Genomic DNA, 12,586 nt, shown 5'->3' with positions numbered 1-12,586 from the left:
GGGGGGCTGGAAGTGAAGCTCAAAGAACAGGAACCGTTGGAGCCCAGGTTTCGCCAGCGGAGGGATAGCTGTGACCTGAACAGATCTGAGGCCTTGCTCTAGAGGAGACTTCTGAACCCCTCTGGCTAAAGAAGCCCCCACTTGCTCCACAGGACCCCTCAAGGCACAGTGCCAGTGTGGGGCTGGGAGGCTGCTGTGCTGCAACTTAAATATCCTTATGGAAGGCAGTCCCTAAGCAAACGAATTTCTTTGAACGCCCCCCCGCCCCCACCCCAACCCCACTGCTGGCGAATTAGGTGTCGGTAGGAAAAGGTGAGAAGAACTAGACCACAAAGAGGGCAAACTTATGGTCCCAGAGGGGCCACCTTTGATAAGCGAAGTTTAAACAAAGGGCGCGGAGCATGGGGCTACGAGGGGCCGGGAAAACCCGGGCAGCCGAGCCGACCCAGGCCCGCGAGGCCCTATAGAACCGGGCTTCGGATCCCTGCGTCCCCAACTCTCCGGCGAGGGCGTCTTGGGCCGCGCGGACCCACACTCGGCCGGGGCCACTCGGGTCACGTGCAAGGCGTCAGACAGTCCGGTTCCGTCGTTGCGCTCTCCCAGCCCTTCGTGAAATCTTGCTTCCGTGCAACATCCGAGTGCGATCGAACAAACGAGGCAGCGGCCTGCATTTGCACCAACTCTTGAGAACGAACAACAGCATCAGCAAACAACAAAATGAAGACAGGAGCGCGTCTCTCCGAAGGTGCTCGGGAGACCCAGAAATCCGTGGCCGCGAACGGAAATAAATCTGCCCTGCTCAGGCCGGGGTTGGCCCCGCGACCCTCGCGGATCCTGGGGACTGCCCTGACCCTCCTGAGACGTTCGGGCAGCCACGACGGGACGGGCTCCGCTGCCTGGTGAGCGAGGCGCCTGGCCGGTGTCGGTCTGTCTGTCTGGCATAGGCATACGCGCAAGAGCAGTCCCCCTTTATTGGTCAGCTGGGCGTCCTGCTGCCTGGCGCCGCGCTTTTCTCTCCCAGGCGGGTTCGTTCCTGCGGGAGAACACGGCAGTCCCGCGTCCAACGCAGGCGCTCCCATGAGCGTGGAGGCCTCGGCCAAGCCAGCTGCCCGCCTGCCTTTCGAGGATGGCAACCCCAGGGCCTCAGGAAACCTGGCGGGGCTCCCTTTTCCTTTTTTTCTGTAGGCCCGCATAGCGGGAAGGGAGGCTGGTGCGGATCTCCTGAGGCCCCTGCTCAAGTATTGCTTTAAGTGCCCCGCTCAGCTCCTCTGCGCGGCGATTTTCTGAGCCGCCGAGCAGGGTAATTAAATCCCCGCCCGCGCTCCGTTCCGCGCTGGGCCAGCGGGCGGCCGCTCCGGCAGGGGCCCGGCGCGGCCGGTCACCTCCACCCCTTCGGCGTCCAGGACGCTGCGCCGAGGGTCTTCGGGCTGCTCCGGAGGAGCTGGAAGCAGAGCTCGCGGTGATGAAACTGCAGACCCACCCAACCGGGGAATAATTTGAACCGTGCCTTTGGGAGGAAAAGTTGAATTACCTGCTTTTCCGAGCGCTCGGACTGGCTACCTCCCTTCTAACCGAGACGCCAGTCGCCGCCCCGAGGGAAGCTTCCGTTCCGCTCCTGCATTAATGGCCCCGCGCCGGCCAGCGGGCCAGCGGGCCGGCGCCCTCTCATGCCGAGTCCCGGGATTCGAGCTCGAGTGGGGCAGCCTTGCGGGACAGGGGCGGTTGTCCCTGGGGTTGCGTTGTCTTTGAGAAGGTCCCGCTAGGCTCCAGGGACACAAAATAGGCTCGAGGCTCCGCGGCGATCGCATTTTACGCGTTGATGAAGAATCGTAAACTAAAGATAGGGAAGAGAGACGTGCGTACGGAGAGACAGCGGGCCCTGCTCAGACCTCGCGCGTTGCTGGGAGCGCGAAGCAGGAGGCACGGAGGACACTCACCTGCCCGCCGCGGCCGCGGAAGCCCGGTGCCGGGTGCCCGGGGCCTCGCTGTCCTGCTCCCGACCCCGGCGCGCCTCACCCGGCCGCAGCCGGCCTCCTCTCCCGCCGAGCGGAGTTCCAAGAAGCCTGGGCCCCGCGCGCCAGAATGGATCGGAACGGGAGGCGCGGCGGCCGGTCCGGGCAGGCGGCTCCCCAAGGGCCGAGCCGCGCGGGTTCCCAGCCGGATGGGGCGCTGAGCCCCCAGCCCCGCGCCTTTACCTGCTCCTCCGGGAGACGCAGAGGCGGGAGGGAGGCCCCTGGTCCTGGCCCGAGACCCCCGTGGCGCTGCCCACAGCTAGCCTGAGAGGGAGACGGAGGCGCGCGCGTGATCTGGGTCGGGCCGGGCGCCCCCCGAACCGAGGGGACCGAGGGCTTTCCTCCCTCTCGGATTATTAAAAAGTTCATTTCCTGGCGAATCGGGTGACGTCAGGGGCCCGGCGTCGCGGTGGCGGGGCCGCCTGGCCCGAAGAAGCCGCCTCCAGTTACCCAATTACCGACTGTCAATCCCGCCGCCCCTCCCCCCGTCCGGGGGGTGTCCCGGACCCCGCCCTCCCCCCGCCGCCGACCCACCTGGGATCCCTCCGGGCATCTACCCCGAGAGCCGCGGGCCCGGCGAGAGGAGAGGGGCTGGGGGACGCTGATAACTCCCCATTACCCCCGTACTTAAGTCCCCCCAAATTTCTTTGTTCCTGACCCCCCTCCTCGGCCACAGGCTCCCTCGGAGCCTCGGTCTTCTCTGTCCAGCGGGAGGGAGCCAGGAGATTTGTGCGCCGGGCCCCCTCGGCCCGCAGAGCTGCATCTCTGGACTGGAGGTGCGTGGGGAGCAGTTCCAGGTGACCGGGGACGGAGTTCTCGCTCTCCCCAGGGGCCGCCTTAGGGAACTCCGGGAAGAAAAATGCCTCCTCCTGCCCCGAGGCGTCTCCTGCGAGCCGGCGCCGGCGAGTCCGGGTCTCCGCGGCCTCGCCTCGGGCCGTTCGGCCTGTTGGTCTTCGAAGGCCACGCCCGGGAAGGGGACGCCCCCTCCCCTCGGGAGCTGCAGGCCGGGCCACCGCCACCGGGTCAAGCTCAGACCTAAGAGGCCTCGGATCCGAGGCCCGGGTGCTCACTGGGACCCCACAATTCATATTCATGCCCCTCACGGCTCCCGCTGTCCCGCAGCTGTCTCCCCCTGCCCCCAGCCCCGGCGCTCGAGTGGGGGGACGCGGCGGTCTGGGAGGCATTTGGACTCGCACGGGCCCCGCTCGGCGGTAGAGGAGGTGGGGTCCGAGAGAGCGGAAGGGCTGGAGTCCCGGGGAGGGGGACACCCGGACGCCCAACTCGTGCGCGGCACGGGGTCCCGGGGCGGGGGCCCCAGTTGGAGGCTAGTTACTGGGAGGAGGTCCCAGAGGTTAGGGGGACTCGGAAGTGTCCGCGCGAGGGGCGCCCCGGTCCGGTCAGCTTGCGAGGTGAGGGTCCTGGGCCGGGGGGTGGTGGCTGCGGGGACCGCAGGGTGGGCGCTGGGAGGGGACCTCGGCGAGGAGGGGGCCCGCCCGCGGGTCAGCGAGGGAGCCCGGCGGGCCCGGAGCGAGGGCACAGCCAATGGGGGGCGGAGGCTGGGCGGCGGGCCGCGGTGATTGGCTGGCGCCGGCTTCTTAGGCGTGAGCGGCCCCCGCTTCATGTCTGTGCAGGAGTCGGGAGCTGGCGCCAGGGCGGCCGGAGGATGCCGAGGGGCCGGAGCCGGGCGGGCCTGAGGCCGAGGCTCGCGCTGTCCCCCGCTCCTGCCCAGTGAGCCGCGCCAGCCGCCTGACGCCTTGCCTCCGGGCCCTTCACCCCCGGGGCCCCCGCGGTGCTGCAGCCCCCCCCCCCCCAGTAGGCCGCTTCCCTCTCCCGTTGGAGCTGCGTGTGTAAGTTTGGGGTGCGAAGGTTGGTTGGGGGTTTGGGGTGCGCCAAGCTCTGAGAAGTCTCTGCGGGGGGCTCAAGGCCGGGGCGGGGCTTCGGGGGACGGCTTCGGCGCGCCGGGGTGAGAAGTGCAGATTGTGCTGCCTGGGAGGGGGGGCTGGCTCTCCGCCGGTGTGGCTGCGGGTGCGTGCGGGGGGTGGGGGGCAAAGTCACGGCGACTCGGGCGCCAAGTGTAGGTGTGCGCGCCTCTGGGATCATGTGCCCTAGTGGGTGCGCGGACGGACGCCTGTCTCCAACTTTTAGTCTGTTGCCTCAGTGTTTCTGTACAGGGAAGGTGGGGGTTCCGCGTGAGTGTCTGTCCAAAGTGCGACTGTGTGTGCGTCTGTTGGGGTAACTACTGTCGGGTCTCGTTCCCGTGCGTGACCCCGTGTGCACGGGTGTGTGGCTCTGGGGCCAGCGGTCACCACGTGAGTGTGCGTGGCTGAGCCCTCTGCCTCGCCTTCCTTTCATTTTGAGCTTTGAGCTTCCCTCGCCCCCGAGGCTGGCCGGCGGCTGAGCTCCGCTGGGTGAGCAGCGCACGGGACGCCGCGGGACGGGACTTTGGGGGCGTCGGGCTGTGGCCGCATCCCTCATTCATGCCCCCTTGGGTCACGCAGGGCCGCTGCCGCCTCCGCCCCAGAGCCGAGCCTCCCGCATCCGCTATGGAGGTGGCGCCGGAGCAGCCGCGCTGGATGGCGCACCCGGCAGTGCTGAATGCGCAGCACCCCGACTCGCACCACCCGGGCCTGGCGCACAACTACATGGAGCCCGCGCAGCTGCTGCCTCCCGACGAGGTGGACGTCTTCTTCAACCACCTCGACTCGCAGGGCAACCCCTACTACGCCAACCCGGCCCACGCGCGGGCGCGCGTCTCCTACAGCCCGGCGCACGGTGAGCCCATGGCGGGTGGGAGACTGGAAGCCCTGGCGCCGCGCTCCAGGCGCGGAAGGGGAGGAGGGCCGGCTGCCTGCTTCCGGGATGTGGGATCCGCAGGAATCGGAGCAGCCGAGAAATCGGGGCGGGAAAGGTGGAGGCAGCGGCCTCTCGGGGAGCGTCCGGGTCCCGCAGGGTTTCTGCCCATTTCCAGCCGGTCCGTGGGGGCTCACGCCCGGCCTTGTCCAGTGGGGTTCCTTTTGTGCCACTTGCCCTGCAGCTCCGGCCTGACATGCCTGGTTTTTTGTCGGTGGCTACATCGCTGGTGTTCTTTGGGGAGGGGGGCACCGCGGGTGGCTTCGCGCGTCGTGGTCCTGCGGGTCCGCGTCCCGGCCGGGCCCGCACCCTCGGCTCCTAACCCTCTCCTCTTCCCTCAGCCCGCCTGACCGGAGGCCAGATGTGCCGGCCACACTTGTTGCACAGCCCGGGGCTGCCGTGGCTGGACGGGGGGAAGGCGGCCCTCTCCGCCGCGGCGCACCACCACAACCCCTGGACCGTGAGCCCCTTCTCCAAGGCACCGCTGCACCCCTCGGCCGCCGGAGGCCCCGGAGGCCCCCTCTCCGTGTACCCCGGGGCGGGGGGCGGGAGCGGGGGAGGCAGTGGGGGTTCCGTGGCCTCCCTCACCCCCACTGCAGCCCACTCTGGCTCCCACCTTTTCGGCTTCCCGCCCACGCCGCCCAAGGAAGTGTCTCCTGACCCCAGCACCACCGGGGCTGCCTCCCCCGCCTCGTCCTCCGCAGGGGGCAGTGCCGCCCGGGGGGAGGACAAGGACGGCGTGAAGTACCAAGTTTCCCTGCCCGAGAGCATGAAGATGGAAAGCGGCAGCCCCCTGCGCCCAGGCTTGGCCGCCATGGGCACCCAGCCCGCCACGCACCACCCCATCCCCACCTACCCCTCCTACGTGCCGGCTGCCACCCACGACTACAGTAGCGGACTCTTCCATCCTGGAGGCTTCCTGGGTGGCCCTGCCTCCAGCTTCACCCCTAAGCAGCGCAGCAAGGCACGCTCCTGCTCAGGTAACAGGAGGCGCTAGGGACCTGGCGGCCCTGGAGACAGTTTGTGCTTGGCCGGGTGGGGTGGTGTAGGCTGTGATATGGGAGAGGGGCAATGTCAGTCTCCCAGATCTGGGGTTGCATGATGTCCCTTTCTAAGAGCCCCAAGAGATGTCTGAGGACACCAGAATGGGGGAGAGGGGGCCATAAAACATTTGCCCTTAAGTGTTCCTTGTGGCCCCAAAAGTTCACTTTTCTTCCCCCCTGCCCTTCCTTACCTTCCCCTCCAAGGCTGGCCAGTGCTAGACCAGATCACAGATAGGGGATTTCCCCCTTCCCTTCCCTGAATCTTAAGTGAAAATCCAGTGTGAGAGAATGCAATCTGCAGGGGAGAGCAGAGAGGCCGTGTTTGTGTGTGTACGTGTGCTTGTGAGCGTGTGTACGCTCGAAAGGCTCCAGATCCTTAAGGAATCTGGTTCTCCAACTCAATCAGTCCCATCTTGGGATTTCGTGGCTCCTGATCTCCTTGGGAGATTTCCCCAAAGCAAAATTCCAGAACCTGTTCATGCTCCTCGCCCCTGGCGTCCTTCACTCTCCCTCCCTGAAGGCTCGAGTGAGGGAATGAAACTATCGGTGCCTCTGCCCCTTCGCGGGAGGAGCTGGCTGGGGCCAAGTTGGAGTATCCCAAGAATCTGGCCGTCGTAGAGCAGAAACCGTGACTAGTGTGGAGGTCCTGTTTTCGATGCATCCTTCCCAATTCTTTTAAGCTGGGGAAAGGAAGATTTCAAAAACTTATTCCTGAGTCCAGGACACACCTTTTCTTACCCATCTATATTGACAATTTAGTTTAAACTAAATGTGGAAAATTTTCCTGGGTAACATGATGCTAAAACAGCTACCCCGTTCGATCCCTGAAGCTGCCACCTGCATCCACCTTAGTCTCACCTCGGAGTCCCTGTTCTGCTCAGACCAGCTAGCTTGCCTTTAATTAGTCCTTTCTCCCAAGTTTGTTTTACAATCTATTTGAATTCCAGATGGTCTTTTAACAAAAACAAAACAAACAAAAACAAAAAGCCAACAACAGAAAAAAACAAAACAAGGTCACTTAGCCTAAAAACGAAAGGGCTTATTATTTATTTCATTTTAAAGAACAACTTCGATCTGAGTCCTGGACTGAAATGTAGGGCAACAGCAGAAGAGGGGATTTTGGAGGGTAAGAAGGACATTACCCTGGACTGAGCAGAAAGACAGGGGAAAGGCTGAGGGCAGAGACGCGGAGGAGAGACTCAGTAGATAGCCGACGCGGTTGGGGAGATTGGAGAGACAAAAGAGAACAACTAGAATGGGGGCCGGAGACCTCCCTGGCCCAGTCAAGTCAAGCTGGGCGATTCCAGTCACAGCCCTGCCTTTGACGAAGTTTGTTGTAAATACCCTCTCCTTGTTGCTCTTTCGGAGAACCGCTGGGGCCCTGGCCCGCTCCTCCCTCCAGCCCTGTCTCCCTTTCTCCCAAAGAGGATTTTGAAGAGGGAGATTTGGCCTTAAACTGCTCTCTGAACCTCGCTCCTTTGGGGGAAAAACCCCTGGGTCCCTTTTCCAGTCCAGACTGGGACTAAAAGTCACCTCCCCTGAAGCAGCCTGGCCAGGCGACTGATGCCTGATGGGCATCTGCTCGCCCACCCAACTCTCTTCCGTGACCTTGTCGGTTAAGTAGACTTGGTGTCTCTTCCCTGTCCCCCTTCAGAAGGCCGAGAGTGTGTCAACTGTGGGGCCACAGCCACTCCTCTTTGGCGGCGAGACGGCACTGGCCACTACCTGTGCAATGCCTGCGGGCTCTACCACAAGATGAACGGGCAGAACCGGCCACTCATCAAGCCAAAGCGGAGACTGGTAGGCAGTGGGGGCAGGCTGGTAGCTGGTGGCTGGGGAGAAGGCTGGTGGGCGGCACCCGAGCACGCTAACCTGGGCAGGAGCCGACAATTAGAAAAACAGTAACGACAGAACTTTTTGGATGCTGATGACTTGCCACTTGAAATCTTTTATCGTTAAAATCGCTTAGATGTCGGGTGGGATCGCCCTTCTTTCTGGCCAGATTTTTTTCAGGCCAAATTTCCTTCTCGGCAGCCCATCGGGGACCCTCACCCCACCCCGCTCAAAAGATACTGAAAGTTGAGTGTCCAAGGGCCCTGGCCTCTGTTTAACTCTTTTTAAAAATAGGGCCATGAAGTAATTTTCCTTGTGGCTTAGGGCAGCTCTCTCACAATCTCCTCATGCCTATTTAAATAAAACACACCAACCACCAAAAAAACCTGCCCTTTATTATTTTTCCATGGAGACACCTATACTGTGTATTTTCATTTGAGCGATTTAAAAAAAAAATGCCCTTTCGGATCTCCTGCCGGAGTTTCCTATCCGGACATCTGCAGCCTGAAGATAAGGAAACTTCGCGTATCTGTTTCCGGACTCTGCGAGTTTTTAGAGTCTCTCCTCGGCTCAGTCCTGCCTCTCGCTGGGCTGTTTTGAAATTTCTAATACCCTCCACTTTGCAAATAATGTGTAAAATGCTAAGAATAATAAATATATTTTTTCAGGGCGAAGTGATTTATGAGGCTTAAATCACTCTCGCCGCTTTGGGGGCCCCCTTTTTTTCCCTACAGTGAGGGCGGGGTGAGGGCCAGGGGAAGGGGTAGGGATAGAGGCTAAGGTGTTGGCCCCTGAGTCAGAATTCCAGCTTCAGGCTGCTTACTCACCCCCCCTCCCCCCCCACTCCGAGGCTGCAGTCCGCAGGCCCCACTGCGGCCAGGCTTTAGCCCCGGCCGGTCCAGCCTCTGCTGGCCTCGGCCTCCCACACCCAACCCTGCTGCGGGTGGTTCTCTGGTAAGTGTTGGGGGAACGAGTTCTGTGACTGTGGGGCTGGCACTGGTTGACCCGGGAGAAGGAATCTACTTTCTTGGATAAAGACTCTCTTACCTTCTCTTGCAAGCCTTTTTCACTCCCTTCTCCAGGAATCAGACCCTCATTGCCCCACCACCTCTGTCCTGAATTCCTTGAGAGGCTGGGGGAGGGGGGGCAGTTAGAACTTTGAGGTTTGGGGTACAAGGGGCTGAATAGATAGACCAGCATTGTCCAATAGACCTACAATGATGGAAATGTTTCAGGTCTGCACTGTCCACTGTGGTAACCTCCAGCCCATATTGTGACCATTGATTCCTTGAAATGTAGCCAGTGCAATGGGAGAAACAGGATTTCTACTTTTTAAAAATTTGTCTTTATTGTTGAAAGTATTACAGATGTCCCCTTCCCCCCCCATTAATCCCCTTTACTCTGTACCCGCTCCCCTTCAAGATTTCTACTTTTATTAAGTTGAAATTTAATCTAAGTAGCCACATGTGGCTAGTAACTACTAGTAGCTACCGTGTTGGGCAGCTCAGCTTGAGTGAGACTCCCTAACATTTTACAGCTCCTCCCTGGGCAGCCACAGGGTCCCCCACTTTGCCCTCAGACAGGACATTGACATGCTCAAGATTATGGATTTTGAGGGGAGTCCTGTGGGAGGAGACAGAGAAGCAGCTCCAGACCCAGGGACTCCAGGGAGACCGAACCAGCCTTCTAAAATAAAGAGCACTCCTCGGGGCCTCAGTTTCCCCATTTACAGTGTTAGACTGTTTGGTGAACCCAGAAGGTAGTTGATTTTTTTCATTCTAGCTCTCGAAACCCCATTGACAGTGAGATCAGGTTTCTGAGAGTTCTTTATTTAAAGTTCTGGGATTGTCTTGATCTCAAATTCTACATGTCTGTGGCTCTGAGATGCCTCAATTCCCAGTAGGGATTTAGGCTTCTTGGCTAAGTTGGTGGGGGCAGGGTAGGGGTGGGACAAGGGTCTGGAGGCTGGTAGAGGTGGGGCGTGGCAGCCCAGCCTGCTGACGCTTCCCCTCCCCTCCCAGTCTGCTGCTAGGAGAGCTGGCACCTGTTGTGCAAATTGTCAGACGACAACCACCACCTTATGGCGCCGAAACGCCAACGGGGACCCTGTCTGCAATGCCTGTGGCCTCTACTACAAGCTGCACAATGTAAGTCTGCCCCGCTCGACCTGCCCCACCCCTCCCCAGGGACCTCTGCTCTTTGTGCTGCCAGGCAGAGGTCCCAGCCGCTCTCCAGCTTGGCTTGGCTTGGGAAAGCCCGGGCTCCAGAGGCTCCTAAAAGAGACGGCAAGCTGGCTAGAGGTGTGTTCTCCACAACAGGGCCCAACGAGTATCTCTGTTTAAAACAAAAGTGGAGGAGAGTGTGTTTTGATTGTGTAGTTGGGGGCAGGGCTGGAATTTAGGGGGCTCAGTGCCCTGCAGGGTACAGGACAGCGCCACTCGGGATAAGTGCCCTTTCTGAAACTGCTGGTGACAGGACTACGGTGGGCAGTTGGAGGTGGGATCCCCACCCAGACCTGCCTCTGCCCCAAGCAGGGGTGGGGGTCTTGCTCTGGGAAGGGACCTTGCTGCTCTGAAGGCTTTGTGGCTGCCCCTAGGTGAACAGGCCACTGACCATGAAGAAGGAAGGGATCCAAACTCGGAACCGGAAGATGTCCAACAAGTCTAAGAAGAGCAAGAAGGGGGCGGAGTGCTTCGAGGAGCTGTCCAAGTGCATGCAGGAGAAGGCCTCCCCCTTTAGCGCAGCCACCCTTGCCGGACATATGGCACCTGTGGGCCACCTCCCACCCTTCAGCCACTCGGGACACATCTTGCCCACCCCAACACCCATCCACCCCTCCTCCAGCCTCTCCTTTGGCCACCCCCACCCATCCAGCATGGTGACCGCCATGGGCTAGGGACAGCCCCTCACGAATGGACAGAGGGATGTAGAGGAGGGTGGCCTGCAACTCAAGGCTGGGTGCTCCCAGGATGGGTGGACCAAAACCTTACCAGTCTGCCCTTCCCCAAAGACTGATGCCTCTCCTGTCAGCCCAGCCGGAGCCCCATGCTGCCTCACCTGTGGGTGCCCTGCTCAGCAGTCTCCAGTCACTATGAAGATTCTCACTGGGGCCAAGAGGTCGCCTTGGCCCAGCTGCTACCCAGGTGGGGTTTCCATCATGGACAATTGTTTGGAGAGCAGAAAGGACAACTTTATGAAGAGAGAAGGAGGGGGCAGGGGACAAACAAAGGAAACCATTTTAGAAGGAAAAGGGAGTAGGCGAAAATAATTTATTTTGCTCTTGTTTCTAACAAGGACTGGGAGAGGCCTGAGCTGCCCCAGGCTCTCCTGGTCTTCCTCAGTTTGGCCTGTGGTCCACTTGCTAGGGCTCTGAGGGCAGATCTGTGAGGGACTTAAGCCTACACCTTCTCCTGGGGCTTCTCTCTGAAACGCTGAGCCCCAGGCTGGGCCTAGCCAATCTAGAGGGGTCATGGCCTATGGGAGGCTGAGCCAGTGTGTGCCCTGCTGATGGGCCCTGGAGGGCAGAGACAATCACAGTCCTACACAGATTCCCAGACCAGGGCTGCGTTACAGGAAGGAAACAACATTTTCTTGAGAGGGGAAATGTCTCCCAGCACGCTCCCCTTGCTCTGAGGTCGAAGCTGGTGTGGCTTGTGTCCCCTTAACACCAGAGCTACAGCCTGCCTCCTCTGCCAAGTGGACCCCTGTATATACATCCTTTACCTGCTAACCCCTCCCCCTTTCCTCCCACTATGAGACAAAAGAAAAAAAATATTTTAAAAAACTGCATAAGCTTAACTCGCTGATGAGTTAGTTGTTTTATCTTTAAACTCTTTTGGGGTCCAGTCAATCGTACTTTGCCACAGAAGCCTTTCTTATGGAAGGGAATAATACCTGCAAATCAAGGCTGCAGTTTCGCAATTATTTTTGGAAAAGTTCTTGGATCCCACGGCCCTAGAATGGGGAGCTGGGGGCCAGGGTCACGGCCTTAGCTGTTCTTGGCTTCTGGGGGCTGGTCCGGCAGGTGGCAGAGGCAGGAGTTGGGGGTGAGTCAGGGCCAGGACTTAAAGAGAGGCCATGAACCTGCTGGGGTCCCAGGAGACCTGGGTTCTGCTCTGCTTTGCTGTGGCTGTCTGGATCCTTCCCAAGGTACAGCTGTACATAATCCTGTCTGAGCTTAGATTCTGTATGAGGCGGTGGTGGTGCGTGGCAGCTGGAGAGGGCCGTGCCCAGGAAGAGGATTGTGCTGATATAGTTGACCAAGTGCAATATGGGCCGTTGATTGCTGCCAGGGGCACCACCACCAGAAGTAACTTATTTTGTACTAGCATCCACATAAAAAAGAATTGGCAGTATTTTCTGTTTTTATGTTTTATTTGGCTTGTTTTATTTTGGATTAGTGAACTAAGTTATTGTTAATTATGTACAACATTTATATGTTGTCTGTAAAAATTATATGCTATCCTCCTATTCCTTTAAAGTGAATACTGTTAATAATAAAATACTTTTTGTGAATGCCTTTGTCATGTCTTATGGACTCCTGGGGCAGCCGAGCCCCAGGTGCAGAGATTAGCAGTCAAACTGAACTGCTCCTATAGCCCAGAGATTTGGAGGAAGAAACTCCTGAAATAAGGAGTGGGGCCCTATCTGTCTGGGAATCTGACACTCTTGAATTGCTTCCATCTGAATTTCCTCATTATTACCTAACGGGGGGTCCTGGTGGCTGGGTGGGTACTAGAGAGCCCCAAGGAGGCTGTGGCTTCTCTGGCCTTTGGTCCACACACTGATCCTTTTCTTGAGGGCTCAATTGGGGTTCTTGCAGAACCCAACAAGAACTGACCCCACATT

General features: G+C 59.6%; 1 protein-coding gene across 3 annotated transcripts; it reads left to right on the top strand.

Moving 5' to 3' along the window:
* The first annotated feature begins 4,555 nt into the window (after positions 1–4,555).
* On the top strand, positions 4,556–12,235 carry GATA2 (GATA binding protein 2). 3 transcript variants are annotated; one of them, XM_016197367.2, is made up of 6 exons: positions 4,556–4,784; positions 5,204–5,425; positions 5,462–5,842; positions 7,560–7,705; positions 9,760–9,885; positions 10,335–12,235. In XM_016197367.2, exons 1-6 carry the CDS (start codon positions 4,556–4,558, stop codon positions 10,632–10,634), a joined length of 1,404 nt encoding a protein of 467 aa, XP_016052853.1. In that variant the 3' UTR covers positions 10,635–12,235. The 3 variants fall into 3 exon arrangements, with proteins under 3 accessions (XP_016052853.1, XP_016052854.1, XP_016052852.1); XM_016197368.2 differs by having other exon boundaries at positions 5,204–5,842; positions 9,802–9,885; XM_016197366.2 differs by having other exon boundaries at positions 5,204–5,842.
* The last annotated feature ends 351 nt before the right edge of the window (positions 12,236–12,586 follow it).

The sequence above is a fragment of the Miniopterus natalensis genome, chromosome 7, assembly GCF_054644295.1.
Source record: "Miniopterus natalensis isolate mMinNat1 chromosome 7, mMinNat1.hap1, whole genome shotgun sequence".
Classification (NCBI taxonomy): Eukaryota; Metazoa; Chordata; class Mammalia; order Chiroptera; family Miniopteridae; genus Miniopterus; species Miniopterus natalensis.
Note: the sequence above shows the minus strand (reverse complement) of the source record. Positions and strands in the feature narration are given on the sequence as shown.